Source organism: Carcharodon carcharias, chromosome 20 (assembly GCF_017639515.1).
Source record: "Carcharodon carcharias isolate sCarCar2 chromosome 20, sCarCar2.pri, whole genome shotgun sequence".
NCBI classification, from domain to species: Eukaryota; Metazoa; Chordata; class Chondrichthyes; order Lamniformes; family Lamnidae; genus Carcharodon; species Carcharodon carcharias.
This window is the reverse complement of record NC_054486.1, coordinates 29156690-29178257: the sequence shown is the minus strand read 5'-3', so window position 1 is coordinate 29178257 and position 21568 is coordinate 29156690. Positions and strand designations below refer to the sequence as shown.

The window sequence follows — 21568 nt, the reverse complement described above, 5'->3', positions numbered from 1 at the left end:
TGCTCACTGACGCCCAGTTTGGGTTCCACCAGGGCCACTCAGCTCCTGACTTCATGACAGCCTTTGTTCAAACATGGACAAAAGAGCTGAACTCCTGGGTGAGGTGAGAGCGACTGCACTGGACATCAAGGTCGCATTTGACCGAGTGTGGCATCATGGAGCCCTGGTAAACTGGAGTCAATGGGAATCAGAGGGAAAACTCTCTGCTGGTTGGAGTCATACCTAGCACAAAGGAAGATGGTTGTGGTTGTTGGAGGTCAGTCATCTCAGCTCTAGGACATCACTGCAGGAGTTCCTCAGATCCAACCACCTTCAGATGCTTCATCCATGACCTTCCTTCCATCATAAGGTCAGAAGTGGGGATGTTCGCTGATGATTGCACAATGTTCATTCATTCGTGACTCCTCAGATACTGAAGCATTCCACGTCCAAATGCAGCAAGACCTGGACAATATCCAGGCTTGGGCTGACAAGTGGCAAGTAACATCCGCGCCACACAAGCATCAGGCATGACTATCTCCAACAAGAGAGAATCCAACCATTGGCCCTTGATGTTCAATGGTATTATCATCACTGGATACCCCACCATTAACATCCTGGGGGTTACCATTAACTGGAAACTGATCTGGACTGGCCATATAAATACTGCGGCTACAAGAGCAGGTCAGAGGCTAGGAATCCTGCGACAGGTAACTCACCTCCTGACTCCCCAAAGCTTATCCATCATCTACAAGGCTCAAGTCAGGAGTGTGATGGAATACTCCCCACTTGCCTGGATGAGCTCCAACAACACTCAAGAAGCTTGACACCATCCAGGACAAAGCAGCCCGCTTGATTGGCACCACATCCACATACACTCATTGCCTCCAGCACTGACGCACAGTAGCAGCAATGTGTACCATCTACAAGATGCAATGCAGGAATTCACCAAGGCTCCTTCAACAGCACCTTCCAAATCCACGACCAATACCGTCTAGAAAGACAGGACAGCAGATAGATGGGAAGACCACCATCTGGAAGTTCCCCTCCAAGTCAATTACCATGCTGACTTGGGAAATATGTTGCTGTTCCTGCACTGTCGCTGGGTCAAAATTCTGGAGCTCTGTTTCTAACAGCACTGTGGGTGTACCTACACCACATGGACCTCAGCGGTTCAAGAAGGCAGCTCACCGCCACCTTCTCAAGGTAATTAGGAATGGGCAATAACTGCTGGCCCAGCCAGCAAAGCCGACATCCCGTGAATGAATTTAAAAAATCCCAAGAATCAGCTCCATACATATCTCCTCTTAAAATCCCTTCCTGAATCTCATTTTCATCATTTCCACCAGCATCCTCTGAGAATTGGAGCCGCTCATCTTAACATCTGACATTCTACATGGTCAAGCCCTCCATTCTCCACCACCACCTTTTCCGTGGTCCACCTCCAGAGAATAATCCTTGGTCGGTTCCTATTTTACCTGTTCAATCACATGTCTAACAATTGTTTTTCCTTCTAGTCTAATATATTAATTCCTAGAATGCCCCTAAATTCCACCTGGGTTCCTCCCCTCTCTTCACTTGCATGTGCCCCTCAGAATATCCACAGGCATGGGGGTTAAGTCTCTCTATGTGTGCTGATAGCATTCAGTATCATTTCTTTACTTGAATTGTTAAACTGCCTGACCTAAAGTTGCAAACAAGCCAGGCAGAACCTTTTCAAATTCAATACTGGGTAAAACCAAATCAATTTTAAGCAGCTGCCACCAAAACTCCATACCCTTATGGTACCTGCATTTTACCTCACCAGTTGGTTCTTCATCTTGAACCAGCTGGTTCTGTTCAACACATCTGAGTCTCAAAAATCATATCTGATCCATCACTAAGATTTCCACACAAACAAAACTGCCTACATGCAAAGCTGAAACTCTTAACCATCTCTCAATAGGTGAAAATTGACATCTTCAAAGCCCTCCCACAATCACAATCCGCTGCTCACACAGATATATCTTTCACGTCCTTTCCTGCAGAAAGTCCTTACAAACACATGAAATAGGAGCAAAAGTTGGCCATTCGGGCCGTCAAGCCTGCTCCGCCATTCAATAAGATCATGGTTGATCTGTTTGTGCTACAAATTCCACATTCTCACCCAGCCCCAATAACCTTTGATTCCCTTGCCTAACAAGAATCATCTATTGTGAGAAATTTATTTTTTTTAAAAAACATTTTTGGGGAACATGGAGTTATTCTGTGAAAAAGACTGTGTGCAACATGTGTGTGTATGATTTAATGAAGCTGGGCAGAGATTAATAGGAGACAGGTTGTCTGAGGTTTAAAACATGAAAAGGCTAGAGATAAAAGCAAAATACTGCAGATGCTGGAAATCTAGAACAAAAACAAAAATACCTGGAAAAACTCAGCAGGTCTGACAGCATCTGCGGAGAGGGATACAGTTGACGTTTCGAGTCTGTATGACCCTTCTTCAGATGAAGGGTCATACAGACTCGAAACGTCAACTGTATCCCTCTCCGAAAAGGCTAGAGATGTTAGGTTTGAGGTACAAGTGAAGAGGTTAGATCTAACATTTGCATTTTTAGATAAGTTGAGTTTGTTTGAATACCAAAGGGAGGTCAGAGCTGACAAGAAATATGTTTTCATCTTGCAGGAGTTCCATTGGCAAATAGAAGAGGGGTGTTATATTTTATTGACCTGAAAGCAAAGACAAAATAGAGTCATGAAAAATTTTGTATTTGGAAGGATCTGAGTTTCAGAGGGGTGTGAGGACAATGGAATGTTAATGGGATGAAAGGGGGGAGATAGTGTTTTAGAGAAAGCTGTTGAGCTGGATCTGTGAGATGCAACAGTTAGCTGGAGTTGAGCTGGGAGCTGCTGGAGCTGTAGCCTTGGGCTGGGAGAAGATGTAGTTTGAATCAGCCATTGAGTAAAGCCAGAAAAGTCTTAGGTTGCAACAAGCAGTTACGTTCTGAAGTTTGAATTTCCATAGCAGAGTGGGAGAGAGTTAAGAGGTCATGTGGTATGCCTCTGTTAAAGCTACAGCAGTTTTGCCTTGGGTAATATTACTGGATTTTTATAGTTAAACATCTATAAAAGGAGTAGATCTGACCCAATAGAGTGTCTTTTTGGGGAATGTGTTCTAAGACTAATTTTTAATTGTGCAACTGTTTTCTCATGTGCTTAAGTTTTCTTTTATTCTTGTTAATAAAACTTTTACTTTCATTGTTTTAAAATCCCAAAAGTGTTACTGGACTTCTTACTGCTGAAATCAGTACGTGTTTTTCTCATTTTCAGAATATAAAAAAATGGCATGGCCCGCAAGCCAAGTTTCCCTCTGGGATTTGGTTTGCACAGCAATTAGCATCGGCTGTGTTTTTAACACTACCTCCACCTTAAAAATATTCAATGACCCTGCTGCCACTGCCTTGAGGCAAAGGGTTTCAAAGTTGCACAACCCTCAGGAAAAAAAAACCTCATCTCATCTCTGTCCTAAAAGGGCGAGCCCTAATTTTAGTGCCCTATAGTTCTGGATTCATTTACAAAACGAAACATTCTTCCCATATCAAGGCCATTCAGGAACTTATATACTTCAATCAAGTCACCCCTTACTCTTCTAAACTCCAGTGGAAACAAGCACAGCCTGTCCAACATATCCTTATAAGGCAAGCCGCTCATTCCAGGTATTAGTCGAGTAAATCTCCTCTAAACCACCTCCAATGCATTTACCTCCTTCCTCAAATAAGGAAACCAAAACTGCACACTATTTGAGTACAGTCTCACCAATGCCCTGTATAACTGAAGCATAACATCCTAACTTTTATAAAAACAAAAACTTGCGGACGCTTGAAATCCAAAACAAAAACAGAATTACCTGGAAAAACCCAGCAGGTCTGGCAGCATTGGCAGAGAAGAAAAGAGTTGACGTTTCGAGCCCTCATGACCCTTCCACAGAACTGAGTGAATATTAGGAGAGGGGTGAAATATAACCTGGTTTAAGGTGCGGGGGGGGGGGAGGTGGTGGTTGTGTGTAGGGACAAGCAAACAGTGATATCTTTTATGTATAGATTTGAAAATAATGGAAATAGGTGGGAACAGAAAAATCTATATAAATTATTGGAAAAAACAAAAGGAAGGGGGAAGAAATGGAAAGGGGGTGGGGAGGGAGTTCAAGATCTAAAGTTGTTGAATTCAATATTCAGTCGGTAAGGCTGTCAAGTGCCTAGTCGGAAGATGAGGTGCTGTTCCTCCAGTTTGCGTTGGGCTTCACTGGAACAATGCAGCAAGCCAAGGACAGACATGTGGGCAAGAGAGCAGAGTGGAGTGTTAAAATGGCAAGCGACAGGGAGGTTTGGGTCTTTCTCGTGGACAGACCGCAGGTGTTCTGCAAAGCGGTCGCCCAGTTTACGTTTGGTCTCTCCAATGTAGAGGAGACCGCATTGGGAGCAACGAATGCAGTAGACTAAGTTAAGGGAAACGCATGTGAAATGCTGCTTCGCTTGAAAGGAGTGTTTGGGCCCTTGGACGGTGAGGAGAGAGGAAGTGAAGGGGCAGGTGTTGCATCTTTTGCATGGGCATGGGGAGGTGCCATAGGTGGGGGTTGAGGAGTAGGGGGTGATGGAGGAGTGGACCAGGGTGTCCAGGAGGGAACAATCCCTATGGAATGCCGCCGGGGGGGTGAAGGGAAGATGAAGCTATCCCTGTCTCTTTATGGGCAATGTGAAACATTCCTTGTTCCAGTCCTACTCCGACCCCGTCCCACAACTCTTTCTCCGGTACATCGATGATTACTTCGGTGCTGCTTCATGATCTCATCGGGACTTGGAAAAATTTATTAATTTTGCTTCCAATCTTCACCCCTCCATCATTTTCACATGGTCCATCTCTGACACTTCCCTTCCTTTCCTTGACCTCTCTGTCTCAATTTCCGGTGATAGATTGTCCACCAATATCCATTACAAGCCTACTGACTCCCACAGCTACCTCGACTACAGCTCCTCACACCTCACTTCCTGTAAGGACTCCATTCCATTCTCTCAGGTCCTTCAACTCCGTTGCATCTGTTCTGATGATGCTACCTTCAAAAACAGTTCCTCTGACATGTCCTCCTTCTTCCTTAACCGAGGTTTTCCACCCACGGTCATTGACAGGGCCCTCAACTGTGTCCGGCCCATCTTCTGCACATCCGCCTTCATGCCTTCTCCTCCCTCCCAGAAACATGATAGGGTCCCCCTTGTCCTCACTTATCACCCCACCAGCCTCCGCATTCAAAGGATCATCCTCCGCCATTTCCGCCAACTCTAGCAGGATGCCACCACCAAACACATCTTCCCTTCACCCCCCTGGCGGCATTCCATAGGGATCGTACCCTCCGGGACACCCTGGTCCACTACTCCACCACCCACTACTCCTCAACCTCCACCTATGGCACCTCCCCATGCCCACGCAAAAGATGCAACACCTGCCCCTTCACTTCCTCTCTCCTCACCGTCCAAGGGCCCAAACACTCCCTTCAAGTGAAGCAGCATTTCACTTGCATTTCCCCTTAGTCTACTGCATTTGTTGCTCCCAATGTGGTCTCCTCTACATTGGAGAGACCAAACGTAAACTGGGCGACCGCTTTGCAGAACATCTGCGGTCTGTCCGCAAGAAAGACCCAAACCTTCCTGTCGCTTGCCATTTTAACACTCCACCCTGCTCTCTTGCCCACATGTCTGTCCTTGGCTTGCTGCATTGTTCCAGTGAAGCCCAACGCAAACTGGAGAAACAGCACCTCATCTTCTGACTAGGCACTTTACAGCCTTCTGGACTAAATATTGAGTTCAACAACTTTAGATCTTGAACTCCCTCCTCCTCCATCCCCACCCCCTTTTCGTTTCTTCCCCCTTCCTTTTGTTTTTTCCAATAATTTATATAGATTTTTCTTTTCCCACCTATTTCCATTATTTTTAAATCTATATCTTTTATGCCCTGTTAGTCTTTCCACCCCACCCCCACTGGAGCTGTACCTTGAGTGTCCTGCCATTCATTCTTAATTAGCACATTCGTTTAGATAATTTCACCACCTTCAACACCTCTTTGTTCTTCTGTCTGTGACATCTTTTGATTATCTGCTCCTATCACTGCTTGCTTGTCCCTACAAACAGCACCCCCCCCAAACTTCTCTTCCCCCCCCCACCCCCAATCTTAAACCAGGTTATATTTCACCCCTCTCCTAATATTCACTCAGTTCTGTTGAAGGATCTTGAGGACTCGAAACGTCAACTATTTTCTTATCCGCCGATGCTGCCAGACCTGCTGAGTTTTTCCAGGTAATTGTTTTTGTTATCTTAACTTTTATGTTCAATTCCTCTCGCAATAAAGGATAGCATTTCAATAGCCTTCATAATTATTTTCAGTACCTGCATACTAACTTTTTGTGACTCATGCATGAGAACACTTAGATCCCCCTGCATCTCTGAATTCTGCAGTTGGTCACCGTTTAAGTAATACTCTGTTTTTTTATTCTTCCTGCCAAAGGTAACAACTTCACATTTTCCCAAATTATACTCCATCTGCCAGATTTCTGCCCACTCACTCAACCTTTTTTTTATTCTTCTTGCCAAAGTGATCAACTTCATATTTTCCCAAATTATACTCCATCTGCCAGATTTCTGCCCACTCACTCAACCTATCTATATCTGTCTGCCAACTCCTTCTTCATAATATACTTTCCTACCTATCTTTGTGTCGTTTCCAAATTTAGCTACCATGCCTTTGCTCCCCGCATCAAGGTCATCGATGTAAACTGTAAAAACGTTGAGGGTCCAGCACAGAACCCTATAGGACTCCACTCGTCAGATTCTGCCAATCAGACAAAGACTGTACTCTCTGCTTTCTGCCAGCTAGCCAACCTTCTACCTATGATGTTACCCCTACACCATGAGCTTTTATTTTCCACAATAACTTCTGATGTGGCACCTTATCAAATACCTCTGGAAATCCAAATACAGTACATCTATATCCACAGCACATGTTACTCCTTCAAAGAACTCTAATAAATAGATTAAAAATGATTTCCCTTTCACAAAACCATGCTGACTCTTCCCGATTAGCTTGCGTTTCTCTTAAGTGCCCAGCTATAACATGTAACAATCGATTCTAACACCTTCCCCATGACAGATGTCAAGCTAACTGGCCTATAGTTTCCTGCCTCCCTCCCTCCCTCCCCCCCTCCCCACTTCTGGAATAGAGGGGCTATATTTGCTACTTTCCATTCTGATGGAAGCTTTCCAGAATCTAAAGAATTTTGGAAAATTAACACCAATGCATCTGCTACCTCATTAACCAACTGTTTTAAGACCCTAGGATGAAATTTATCGGACCCGGAGACTTATCAGCCCGCAGTTCCATCAGTTTGCTCAGTACCATTTCCCTAGTGATAGTAATTTCACCAAGTTACTCTCTCCCTTCCACCTCCTGATTTACAGCTATTATTGGGTTGTTTTTTTTTATCCTCCATAGTGAAGTCAGAAGCAAAATATTTGTTCATTTCATCTGTCATTTCCTTATCTACTAATATTAATTCCCCATTCCCACTCTCTAGAGGACCAACACTCACTTTACTTACTCTTCCTTTTTAAATATCTGTTGAAACTCTTGCTATCTGTTTACGCGTTTCTAGCTAGTTTCCTCTCATGCTCTAATTTCTTTCTCCTGATTCACCTTTTGGTTATTCTCTACTGTTCTTTATATTCTATCCAATCATCTCACCTGCCACTCACCTTTGCACAGTTATATGCTTATCAATGGGTGATCAATAAACATCCCATTTATTGATCACCCTTATTCTTGCCAAATTTCACTGGACCTTTGTCCTCCAACACATGGAATTCAAAGTCAATGTCCTTGCTTACGAATCCATTCACAAACCCAATTCTGTAACTCCCATCAACCCATACTCTTCAGTCCTCTGACTCTTGCCTTCAGTACTCCCCTGTTGATCCATTCGAGGTGGAGCTTTCAATTATCTTAGCCCCACTCACTGCAACTCCACAAACCTCTTTGCCTTGTTACATCCTTTCACCAAATATGCATTTTGACCACAATTTTGGTCATTTCTCCTGATTTTTATCAATGCTCAGCACTGTTCAGACAATCATTACGGATTATCGTCCATTGGAAAAACATAACTTCTTGATCATAGGAGTGTGTTGGGATAGTGCATCTCTTCTCATTAGGTTCCAGTGTGCCTCAATAGCCTAAATCACATCATAGATCATAAGTAATGAGGTCAAACAGTCCTGAATCTGCTCCAATTTAATAAGGAACATAGCTCTCCAAACTACCTCCTCACCCCAAAAGTATAATTGTAAACTATTAACTTTGAAAGACCATCCAATCGGACGGCTGTAAATCTACTGGAATTATTACGCTGCATTACGAACCTTTCAGCAACAGCAAGAAGGCGTTCTGGGCGGAAAGTACCTTCAGTATCAATGTACATAGCTTTTCCCTCTCCACCACCACGGTCAATAGGTAACTGCAAGCCAATGAAAGGGGAAAAATTAATAAGTTTTCAACAAAGCAGAAAAATATTCTCTCTTTTAACATCAACTGCTTTCATATACTTGTAACTGTCATCAACTGGGAGATGCTAAGGGAGTTCGCTTCACTGCAATGATATTCCATGCTGAACAGATGTCACTTCCACGAGATATTAGTGACCCCATAATTAGTCTGGAATGGCAGAGACACAGGCTCTGCACATTTTTTTTTGCAACTATTTGTATAATGTTATAAAATGAAAATTCTGGATTTCCCTTTAGGGTACTGGCTGATTTCTTCCCGGAGGAGGTATAATTATGAGCAGGTCCTTAGAAAATATCAAGTGTAGTGAAAGCACTACCCCAGAGAACAAAATAAGCCAAGAGCAGGAAATACGCAGGTTCAGAGTGACACTGGCAGAAAGAAAAAGATAAATGTCAGTCAACCGTTCACGAAACATATAAAATCAAACAGTAATACTTGGTGGAGGCCAAGTGGCGATCTCAATAGGCAGGATAATTGAGAAACACAGTGACCTAACTAATGTGATCAAATGAGAGTTTAAAAAATACTGTTACATTAGATACCTGGCATGTCACTGCTAATGTGTGACAGAGCTGGGTCTTTCCAGTGCGAAACTCTCCAAACATCTCAGTGATTGAACCAGTCTCAATTCCACCTGCAACACCAAGCAGAAATCATAATACCACAGCACAATACCAATAGGAGGGTCTTAATGCAAAGAGAATAAAACCACATTAATTTCTGGTTAAAACAATAATAAAATATACATTTTCAAACCACTTATTGTAAAGGATCCCACACACCACATGTTTCTCTGTCTTATGATGGAATTTGAGGAATCCAGTAGTGTGGCAAACATATCAATGGCTTTTGTTTTTGCTGATAGGTATCTCCAAATTAGTTGATTGGCATCTGTTAGGTACAGAAATCAAATTGGAAAGATAGCAAAATAAAATCTGATGGAAAGAAAATAAAATCTAGCAGTATCAGAACGACAAGTTATTCTTGGAAAATACATCTGCCTTTACCATCTCTGCTCTACTGAAGGTACTGGCTCGTGCTAGGTTCCAGTTCCGCAATTATCAGTCATGCAACTGTGCCACTTCTCATGTGTAAACCTAAAGAGTAAGCATTTTCCAATAACTGATTCTAACCCCACCCCCAAAGTCCATCATGGTTTCATCCCTGGTCTCCATATTTTCCACATCTACAAGTGGCCCGTGACAGCATCATGAAACAACATGAGGTCTAATTCCACAGGTATGCAAATGACAGTCAGCTTCACCTCTCAACGACACCTGTACTTTCAGATTGTTTGTCCAACATATAGGGTTGGATTTTGCTGTCAGTGAGCAGAGGGCGGGGCCCACTCACCAACAGCAAAATGACACGGGATGACGTTGGGGGGTACCCCTGACGTCATCCTGCCCCATTTAAATTTTCAGGAAGGCGGGGGCACAGTGAGAACAGTGAGAATGGCCAATTGAGGCCATTGACAGGATAATTAAAACAATTAAAGGCCCTGCCCGTCCAACTTTAAGGTTGGTGGGCAGGCCAGGAGCCCTGGCGGGCTTCTGAAAAAACATGAAACCTCATCCACTAGCAGGATGAGGTTTCATGTAGGGTTTAAAAAAGTTTATTAAAGTTTGTGAAATTTATTAACATGTCCCATCTCATGTGACATTGTCACATGAGGGGGACATGTTAAGGGTTTTATTTTAAAGTTTATACAGCTGTCAGCGACCTCCCTGAAGCCTCAGGGAGATGTGCGCTCTTTTGTGCGCATGCGCAAAAGAGCACACTCTCGCATTTGGGGAATCCCCCCCACCCATACAGGAAGCGGCTGATGTCACGCTAGGCGGGCCTTAACTGGCCTGTCCACTTAAAATGGCAGCCGGGCCCGCTTCTCTAGCATGGATTGGTTCCCCGATCGCTGGAGATTGGGTCGGGCCCGTCCGCCTGACAGGCAGAAAATTCTCCCCATAGTCTTGAATTGGCTTCCCCCAGCTGTACATCAGGAACACCGAAGCCACCTTACCTCCAGCCCCTGCCACAAACTCTGGAACTTTGGCACCAACTACAACTCCAGCCACAGTTCAAGGTTGAACCACACTGTGTACAACACTGACGTCCTGCTTTGCCCCAACGGAGCTTCCAGCCTCACGTTCCCTACATCACAATGGCTACTTTCAACTCTAATTTTGTCTTCCTTCAACCTGTCTCAGCTCACCTCATCTACCTCATTTGTGATCTCCAGGCAGTATTACACCCCCACTAGAGCTATACCTTGAGTGCCCTACCATCCATTCTTAATTAGCACATTCGTTTAGATAATATCACCAACTTTGACACCTATGTGTTCTTTTGTTCTGTCGTCTGTGACATCTTTTGATGATCTGCTTCTATCACTGCTTTTGCCTACAACCACACCACCCCCCTCCACTTCTCTCCCTTCCCCCCACCACCACCTTAAACCAGCTTATATTTCAACCCTTCCTGGGACTCACCTAGTTCTGTCGAAGGGTCATGAGGACTCGAAACGTCAACTCTTTTCTTCTCCGCCGATGCTGCCAGACCTGCTGAGTTTTTCCAGGTAATTCTGTTTTTGTTTAGTATTACTCTAATGCTCTCCTGGCCAGCATCTGATCACACACCGCTCCTTCAATGTCATCTCATTCAGTTTATCTTATCCCACACCAAGTCCTACTTGCCCCTTATTGCCATCCTCATTGACCTGTATTAGCTCCAGTCCTCCAACACAAATATAGAATTCTCATGTTTGCGTCTAAATCCATCCATGGCCTCACCTCTCTATACCACTACATCGTCTTTCAGCTCTGCATCGCCACTCCGTTCCTCTTATTCTGGCTTGCTATACATTAACCTTCACCACGCCCATTGCAACACTGGCATTTCTGCCTTCAGATGCCATGGTCCCACTCTCTAGAGTTACTTCCCCTAAACCTCCCTATCTTTCTTGAAGATCCTGCTAAAACCTCATTTTGAGAAAGGCTTTGGCCAGCCCTCCTAATCTGCACTCAGCATCCATTTTTTAACCTTAACACTCTGAAGCACATTGGGAAATTCTTCCAATAATTTATTTAAATGCAAGATGCTGCTTTCAGCAGACGATTTTCCCATAGGGCGATCATGGGTAATCTTGTCCCCAATAAAACTTTCCAGCAGTGGTTATTGGAAAGCATAAAAGTACACAATCTTCCCCAATTTAACCTGGGGTAGAGGCCAATTGAAACACTCTGTCATTCTACAAATAATTAGTCGGCCTACTGAAGTTCCAATCCGGGTTCTTGATGGCTTTAGTCACTCTCACCAATGGGTTCATTGGACAGCCTTAATTTCTAAGTGTACCAAGACATTAACATGAGAAATAGGAATAGGAGACCATTTGGCCCCTCGAGCCTGCTCCACCATTCAATAAGATTGTGGCTGATCATCTTGTGTTTCAATTTCCACATTCCCGTCTAACCCCGGTGACCTTTCATGCCCCTGCTTAACAAGAATCTATCTACCTCTACCTTAAAAATATTCAATGATCCCGCCTCCACCATCTTCTGAGGCAGAGCGCTCCAAAGGTCATCTCTGTTCCAAAAGGGCAACCCCTAATTTTAAAACAGTGCCCCCGAGTTCTGGACTCACTCACAAGAGGAAACATCCTTTCCATGTCTACCTTCTCAAGGCCGTTCAGCATCTTGTATACTTCAATCAAATCACCACACACTCTTCTAAACTCCAGTGGAAACAAGCCCAGTCTGTTCAACCTTTCCTCATAAGACAACCCACTCATTCCAGGTATCAATCTAGTAAACCTCCTTTGAACCGCCTCCAATGTATTTACATTCTTCCTTAAATAAGGAGACCAAAACTGCACACAGTATTCGAGATGCGGTTTCACCAATGCCCTGTACAACTGAAGCATAACATTCTTACTTTCGTAATAAAAGGTAGCATTCCATTAGCATTCTTAATTACTTGCTGTACCTGCATACTAACTTTTTGTGGCTCATGTGCTAGTATACCAAGATCCCTCTGCACCTCAAAATTATGCAGCTGCTCTCCGTTTAAGTAACACTCTGCTGTTTTGCTCTTCCTGCAAAATGGACAACTTCACATTTTCCTACATTAAACTCCATTTGCCAGATCTTTGCCCACTCACTCAACCTACCTATAGCCATCTGCAACCTCATGTCCTCTTCACAACATAACTTTCCTACCTATCTTTGTGTCATCTGCAAATTTAGCTACCATGTCTTCATTCCCCTTATCTAAACCATTGATGTAAATCGTAAAAAGTTGAGACCACAGTACAGACCCCTCTGGGACTCCACTTGTCACATCCTGCCAATCCGAAAAAGACACATTTATGCATATTCTCTGCTTTCTGCCAGCCAGCCAATCTTCTATTCATGCAAATATGTTGCCCCCTACACCATGCACTTTCATTTTCCGTAATAATCTTTGATGTGGCACCTTATCAAATGCCTTCTGGAAATCCAAGTAAAGTACATCTACAGGTTCCCCTTTATCCACTACGTGCGTTATTCCTTCAAGCAACTCCAATAAATTGGTTAAACATGTTTTACCTTTCACAAAACCATGCTGACTCTTGCTGATTGCCTTGAGCTCTTCTAAGTGACCAGCTATAACCTCCTTAATGATCGATTCTAATAACTTTCCCACAACAGATATAAGCTAACTAGACTATAGTTTCCTGTTTTCTACCTCCCTCCCTTCTTGAATAGAGGGGTTACATTTGCTGCGTTCCAATCTGATGGAACCTTTACAGAAGCTAGCAAATTTTGGAAAATTAACTCCAGCGCATCAACTACCTCATTAGCCACCTCTTTTAAGATCCTAGGATGTAGTCCATCGGGACCTGGAGACTTACCAGCCTGCAGCTCCATCAATTTGCTCAGTACCAGTGCCCTAGTGATTTTAATTTTACCAAGTTGCCTTCTCCCATTCACCTCCTGATTTTCAACTATTTACTGGAATGTTTTTTGTATCCTCTATAGTGAACACAGAAGCAAAATATTTGTTCATTTCTTCCGCCATTTCCTTATTATGTACTAACTCCCTATTGTCACTCTCTAAGGACCAACACTCACTTTACTTACTCCTTTCCTTTTTAAGCACCTGTAGAAACTCTTGCCATCCGTTTTCACATTTCTAACTAGCTTCCTCTGATACTCTAATTTCTTTCTCCTGATTAACCTTTTAGCCATTTTCTGTTGTTCTTTATGTTCTGCCCAACCATCTGTCCTGCCACTCATTCTTGCGGAGTTGTATGCTTTTTCCTTAAGTTTGATACTTTCCTTAACTTCTTTAGTTAACCACAGATGGTGGGTCCTCCCCTTAGCATTTTTCTTTATGCTAGGAATGCACTTATTCCGAATGCACAAGACCAAGTCTAGTATAACCTGTTCTCTGGTTGGTTCCAGAACATGCTGTTCTAAGAAACTCTCTCCATATATATATAATATATATATATATATATATATATGAATGAGAGAGAGAGAGAGAGAGCACGAGCATTTTAAGCACTCCTCATCCAGGCTACTACTGCCAATCTGATTTTTCCAGTTTGTATAGATTAAAATCAGCCATGATTATTGCCATCCCTTTATCACAAGCACACAATATTTTATCTTGAATACTTTGTCCTACACTGTGGCTACTGTTAGGGGGCCTGTAGACCACTCCCACTAATGACATTTTTCTCCCTACTATTCCTCATCTCCACTCAAACCGATTCTACATCCTGATCTCCCGAACCAAGGTCATCTCTAACTATTGCACCATTGCCCTCTTTGATTAACAGTGCTACCCCTCCACCTTTATCTAGCTTCCTAATCTCCTTGAATGTCATGTTCCGCTCAATATTAAGGATCCAATCTTTGTCATCCTGCAGCCGTGTTTCCGTAATTGCTATCAGATCCTATTTATTTACTTCAATCTGGGCCAACAATTCATTTACTTTGTTATGAATCTAGATGCATTCAGATAGAGAGCCTTCAGTTTTGTCTTTTTGCTACCTTTGTCACCTATCTGATCATTACTGCTAAAGCCTGCACTGAATGATTACCCCAGACCTTGGAGCCTGTTAATTACAATGCTGCAGTTGTGGGACATGTGACAAGGGAGGTTGCTAAGAAGTAAAGGGAGAAGAAACAAGAATAATACAGACCTTTCTAGTAGGAAGTTACTGGAATCTGAGCACTTGCAAACAAGTATGAAACGATGAAGAGTCTGCACAGCTTGCTGAAAAGGCAGGTGAAGTCTGACTAATCTAGTGGGGTCTTTTGAAAAGGTCATCAACACAGTTAATAGACAATATCTATAAACACCCCCTATGTGGACATACAAAAGGCATTTGCCAAATTACACACTAAAGTTTTTAGAAAAAGTAAGAGCCCACAGAATTGGGGGAAAACTTCTGACATGATTAAGACATGCAGGAATCAGACAAATAGTGTTCCGCAGTTATTTGCACTGGGCCCTCAGCTTTTTACCATATTGCCACGAACATATAGTTGTGATATAGATTTTGTAAAAAAGCTAATTTTTTTTTTTAAATGGACAGTTGGGAACCTTAAAAATGGCTGCATAAGCCAATGTGCTTAAGCCAATCAGAGCAACGGACAACGTTAACTACAGCAGATGTTTAGAGTGTTTACCCTTTGTCCCACTGATCTCACCCACTGAAGAGTGCATGGAGTTGATTTATTTGGTAAGCCAATGATGTTGTTAACAATGGGACACTGAGAAGCAGCAAATGGGAATTATTCACTTAAAGATGCACCCCTGGACACAGGGGGTTATTTGCATATCCCTCCCCATTAATTGCCTGTGCCTATGGGGTATCTAATAGTCTGCGACCTTAATTGCAGAGCTAATTCCGACCTGGCAAAATCTTTGGCCATGTGGCCATTCAGTAAACTTAGGAACTCCATCTCTCGCAATAACATCACAGAGTAAAACAGTACAACTGTGCATACATGACACTGACAGCAAACACAGCCTATCCAGACATATGAAGACATTTGAAATTTAATGCACATTTCCACAAAAGTAAACAGAAACATTCCCAACATCGCCCTCATCCTGATGGCCACCTGTGTGCGCGGCTGCATCAAGCTGTGCGTAGACCCTCGGTGCGCAAACACCAAATGTCACCACATGCTGAGGTTCTACTTGTCCCCGGTGTTGTGAAGGACGGGTCTGGCCACGCTGCCGTGGAACGCTCCAAGTAGTTGGACCATGCCATACCACCTGTCTCTAGGGGAAAAATTTATGCAGAGAAACACCTTTGACCACAAATCCATCAGGCACTGGTCAGCACGTAACGTCCTAGAGGCCCTGCTGGAAAAGGAGATGGTGGATCCTGTCAGATGGTTCCCCTAGCAGACTGTCAAAGTCAGAACTTTCCAAGATGTAGCTTGGCTGGTGGTGAAAAAGGCCCTCCCCGTCAGATCCTTCCTACACGCCAGGAGTTTCACTCCCTCTGCATGTTGACCTCGAGGTGGCCGTGGTGGGGAAGAGGCTGTTGTTCACTTCCTTGTGGAATGTGCCTTTGCAAAGAACGTCTGGAGAGAAATACAGTGGTTTTTGTCAAGGTTCATCCCAAGCAGTGCTGTGACACAATACTCTGTGTTCTACGGGCTGTTCCCAGGGACACACACACTGAGACAAACATCAACTGCAGCTGGAAGATCATCAACTCGGTAAAAGACGCTCTTTGGTCTGCCCAAAATTTGTTGGTCTTCCAGTGCAAAGAGTTGTCCCCGACCAAGTGTTGCAGACTGGCATATTTCAAAGTCCAGGACTACGTGCTGAGGGACGCAATAAAGCTTGGGGCAGCTGCCACAAAGGCGCAATGGGGAAAAGTTGCTGTCTAAGACATTTCTGCCATAGGGCACCGAGGGGCTGAGAAAGGTATAGGCCCCTCGGGCTGTACGACTCACAATAAATGTATGTGATGAATACTAAATGTATCATAATTGTACTGAAGTACCGCAGAGTGCAACATGATGTATGTCGATAGTGCAATGGGATTGGAGTTATCTGACTGACTGTAATGACCATATTGAAATGACTGTAATATTCATTGATTGTATTGAAGCACCTCGTGATCCATGTGTAAAAGTTGAAAATGATTGTACTTTTTGTGATGGCCATTTCGAAAAGTTTTTTAATGTTCTTCCAGATATTTTATGAATAAATTATAGTTTTCAAAAAAAAAAACAGAAACTAACTGACAATGGCTTACCTGGAGCTATGAATAACTTTTTCCTATCATGGAAGAATGGGAGCCATTCAAGTTAATGGGCTCAGACATCAGTGAAAAGACAATGGGTGGGATTTTCCAGCCCCTCCTACCAGCAGGACCTTATGGTCCCACCGAAGTCAACAGAAGTTTCAATGCCTTGCTGCATCCACCATGGGGGAACACACCGGGACCAGAAAATCCCGGCCAATGGATGGGACTGTGCCCCCAGACCTGGGCTAACCAAATACCTAATATGGAAGCTTGATTTTGCATTTTGAACTGTATACAGGAGACTGTAAGAAGCCTTTTTGTGTGGCAGTTTGAGCGACAATACCAAGTCACAGCTTTCAGTTGAACCAGCCATGAGCCACTTGAGAGCGCTAGGGTTCCCTGCCATTGGGAGTTACAGAGGAAGGCATCCAGAAAATCATCCCTCCTGGTCTGCTGAGAAGAAATCAGGCAATCTTCAGGAGTTGCTGTCTGCAGTTTCCAATAAGGAAAGGAGCCTATACTCTCCCCCTGCATCTGCTCTACCTCTCGAGTCCACCTACAAAAGAAAATTCTGACTACTTAACTTCACAAGCTATTACAGCTGCTGAACCCAAGCTTAAGTTTCAACTCTTTCACTTTGGAAAGGAGGAATTCAAACAAGGGGCCCACAACAATAACTCTCAGGAACTGATTTGAAATCTCATCTTTAAGTATCTTTTTCCTTTACCTGCACTTTAATCTTTGTATCTGCATTTTAGTTAATAACTTTATATAACTTTTATATAAGTAGCTTTCAGCAGTAGTTTTGTCATAAATTAACCTTTATCTTGTTTAAGAATAAAGCTTCACTGCTGTGTTATTTTAAATTGAGCCACTCACAAATTAAAGGGGGCTACATATTCACACACACAAATTCTTAGCTCATGGACTACTTTGAGGAAAACTTTTTCATGGTTGAGGCAATATATGATTTGAATGAAGGAATGGAGTGGTTTACCTAAGTTTGCAGATGACACTAAATTAAGAGATATAGTGAACTATGTAGATAGAAGCGGGAAATAACAGATTTATTGAGTGGACAAAATTGTAGCAAATGGAGGAAGCAGTCACGCACTTTGGATCCCAGAAAAACAAAATTAGAATATTTTCTTAATGAGCAAGAACAAAATCGTATCCCACCACGGTCTGTAAACTAATGGCCCGGCATATCCCTCAGACACAGATCACCATCAAGCCAGGTGACCCCTCCTGCTTCAATGAGGAGCGTGTAAAAGAGAATGCATATGATAGTGGAGCCCAGCATGTGAGTGCAAAAGACAAGGCTGTAGCATTTAAAACCACCTTCAGCTAGAATTGGCAAATGTAGGGTCTTTCTCAGCTACTTCCTGATAGCTGCACCATCACAGGTATTTAGCTAATTTAATTCACTTCACTTGACGGTTGCATGTCTAAGACATTGTCTGGATTGAAAACATCACTTCTGTAATCCTCAAGGTCTGGGCTTCAGAATCAGCCATGTTCTTAGCTAAGCTTCACCATTAGTTAAAACACCAGCAACTACCTGTAAAACTGTCAAATATATGCAGTCCACAAAAAGCAAAACAAATACAATCGGGCTAATTAATGCTTTGTCAACCTACTTAAACCTTCATGAGAAATGTGAATGACTGCCCTTGATGTCAAAGTGACATTCAACTGATTGGCATCAAAAAGCCCTAATAGCATGGAAGTCAGTGGGGGTGAAGGAGAAAACTTTCTATTGGCTGGAATTGTACCTGGCTTAAAGGAAGATGGTTGTGGTCATTCGAGGCCATCTTAGTTCCAGAACATCGCTGTAGGAGTTTAAGGCCCAACTACCTTCAGTTGCTTAGAAGTTCAGGAATAGGGCTGATTATAGCATTGTTCAGACCAGTAACAATTCCTCAGATAATGCAGTAGTCTATGCCCAAATGCAGCAAGACATGGACTATTGGGCTGATAAATAACAAGTGCCAGGCAAGGGCCATCTCCAATGAGAGATAACCTAAAAACCTCATCTTCACATTCAATGGCATTATCGTCACCGTCATCAATATTTTTACAGTCACTATTGTTACAATCTCCATAGAAGACATTAATGTTAAAAGAGAAATTTGAACACTGTTTTTTGCAGAAAGAATGAGCCACAAGATTCCACAGTTCAAAAAAAAAATTTTTACAATATAAAAATCAAGTAAAGCCAACACCATGAGATAAACACTGTCTTAAGTAATTAGGTACTTTACATCAAAAAGGACAATACAATATAACCACAGACGGTTACATTAAAGCCCTCAACTGAACCTTCCCTTTTCCACTATGACTCACCCAGAAAGTCTTTGGCTACTTATGAGGTGCTTGAAGGTTATCTACTTTCTTGAGACCAACTCCAAACTCTTCCACTGCTGCCTTTGTAAGAGCTGGGACTTCTCAGCTGGAGCCTGCGCTTCACTCGTAATCCTTCGCAGTAACCTAAACAAAAGTTAGAAACAGCCCTGCTTTCTAATAATTCTATTCTCCTGGTCCACTGCTCTTGGCAAATTCTTTTCCTCTGCCTTCTGAACTCAGAGCTTGTACCCATAAACTCGGTTGTTTTCAGCTTCAACCCTCAAAACCTTCTGCAAAATTCTCAGACAACTCCCCAGAATTCCAACCAACGCTCCATCCTGAATCACTCTACATGTAACAGAAGTTAGTTGAGATGTCCAACGAACTTTTTGATTCTGGGACTCACATGAATAATTTCTCTCTCTAATAGACTTAACAACTCTCTCTTCAGATTTGCTGGTTCCCCCCAAGAAAACCCTTTGTGAACAAGGAGAGCCGGGAGTTTCACAGTTTGAAATAGCAAGAGGAGAGCCGTGAGTTTCAGTTTGAAACAGCAACATGAGAGCCAGGAGTTTGTCTGAAGCAGCGGGAGGAGAACCAGGGGTTTTACAGTTTGAAACAGAGAGAGGGGAGCCGGGAATTTCACGGTTTGAAACATTGAAAGGAGAGCTGGGAGTTTGTTTGAAGCAGCACGAGGAGAGCCAGGAGTTTCACATTTTGAAACAGTGAGAGGACAGCAGCAGAGGATAAAAGGCACGGATTTGAGAGGCCTACCTGCAGTGAGGCCAGTGACGGAGAGACGTCACGAACCATAACGTGACGCGAATGCAGGGAAAGCAGCTGACTGGTCAGTAGGATTGGTGAGTATTTCTAGTCTTTAAAGTAAAAGTAAGGACTTCAGTTTGTGTTTGAGTCTCTAGTCTTTTTTATCTCTCTTTTTCTTAAAAATAGCTTGTGAAGTTTAAGGTTGATACCGGTGTAAAAAAATTAATTACAATCAAGTGTAAAGAGCAGGGAATTGTTCAAGTGTAAAGAGCAGGGAATTGTTCAAGTGTAAAGAGCAGGGATACGGAAGTAATTAATTAATAAATTGAATAAAATACGATAGTGATGGCAGGATGGGGGATGTATTGCTGAACAGCATGTGGGAGCTGCAGGACATCAAGGTGATCCAGAGAGAACACATCTGTAGTAAATGTTAGCAGCTCGAGGAACTTTGAATCAGAGTTGAGGAGCTGGAATCTGGGCTGCAGACATTGCGCCACATCAGCAAGGGGGAAAGTTACCTGGGCACATTGCTCCAGGAGGTGGTCACACCCCTCAGATTAGATAATTCAAATTTGGTCTGTGATCAGGGACAGGAGGGTGTGACTGTAGGTGAGGCAGGCATGGGGTCCAGGAGGTAGAGTTCAAGGAGCCTTGGCCCCTGTAACTGTCCAACAGTTACAAGGTTCTTGCAAACTGTGTGGGCGAGAGTGGGGAGAATGAGCGAACTGACCATGGCACCGTGGTACAGGGAGCCATTCAAATGGAGGCAGGAAATAGAAATGTAGCAGTGGTAGGAGACAGTATAATTAGGAGGATAGATACTGTTCACTGTGCCGTGAGCATAAGTCCCGAAGGCTGTGTTGCCTGCCCGGTGCCAGTGTTAAGGTTATCTCCTCAGGGCTGGACAGGAACTTGGAGTGCGAGGGGATGGATCCAGTTGTTGACGTTCACGTTGGTACCAACGACATTGATAGGGCTAAAAAGGAGGTTCTGCTGAAAGAATTTGAACAGTTAGGAGCTAAATTAAAAAGCAGAACCTCCAAGGTAATCATCTAGGGATTATTATTCAGGCCATGGGTAAACTGGCATAGGATAAATAAAGTCAAGGTGTTAAATGCATGGCTCAGAAATTGGTGTGGAAAGAATGAGTTTCAGTTCATGGGGCATTGGCACCACTACTGGAGTAGAAGGATCGGTTCCAGTGGGACAGGCTTCACTGTGTCCTGGCAAATCGAATAACTGGGGCTGTAGAGAGGGCTTTAAATTAAATACAGAGGGTTAAGATTCTGGAGAGGGGATACATAGGCTTACAAAGCAAAAGGATATGGCAGCATTACAGGGCAGCTCTTTAGGTAATGATACCCAGAATGTGACAGGAAGGGACAGTGTACAAATATTAAAAAACAGCAGCAAATAGGGTGAAAGGGGGGAAAAATGGTAAAAAGGCAAAATTAATGGCTCTTTACTTAGACGCACGTAGTATTCAAAACTAAATAAATGAATTAATGGCACCAATAGAGGTTAATGGGTATGATCTTACAGCCATTACGGAGACATGGTTATATGGAAATCAAAGCTGGGAACTAAATATTCAGGGGTATGTGACTTTTCTAAAGGACAGGCAGGAAGGAAAGGGTG

The 21568-nt window shown here is 43.2% G+C and overlaps 1 protein-coding gene across 2 annotated transcripts in view; it reads right to left on the bottom strand.

The window, feature by feature from the left end:
- Positions 1-21568, bottom strand: part of rad51 (RAD51 recombinase) — a 127529-nt gene that overhangs the window by 19431 nt on the left and 86530 nt on the right. For both annotated transcript variants that reach the window (XM_041214292.1, XM_041214293.1), the window contains exons 5-6: positions 9102-9193; positions 8415-8509 (exon numbers count right to left, since the gene is read on the bottom strand). In XM_041214292.1, the coding sequence (XP_041070226.1) occupies positions 8415-8509; positions 9102-9193 (187 nt within the window). The remainder of the gene's footprint in view (positions 1-8414; positions 8510-9101; positions 9194-21568) is intronic.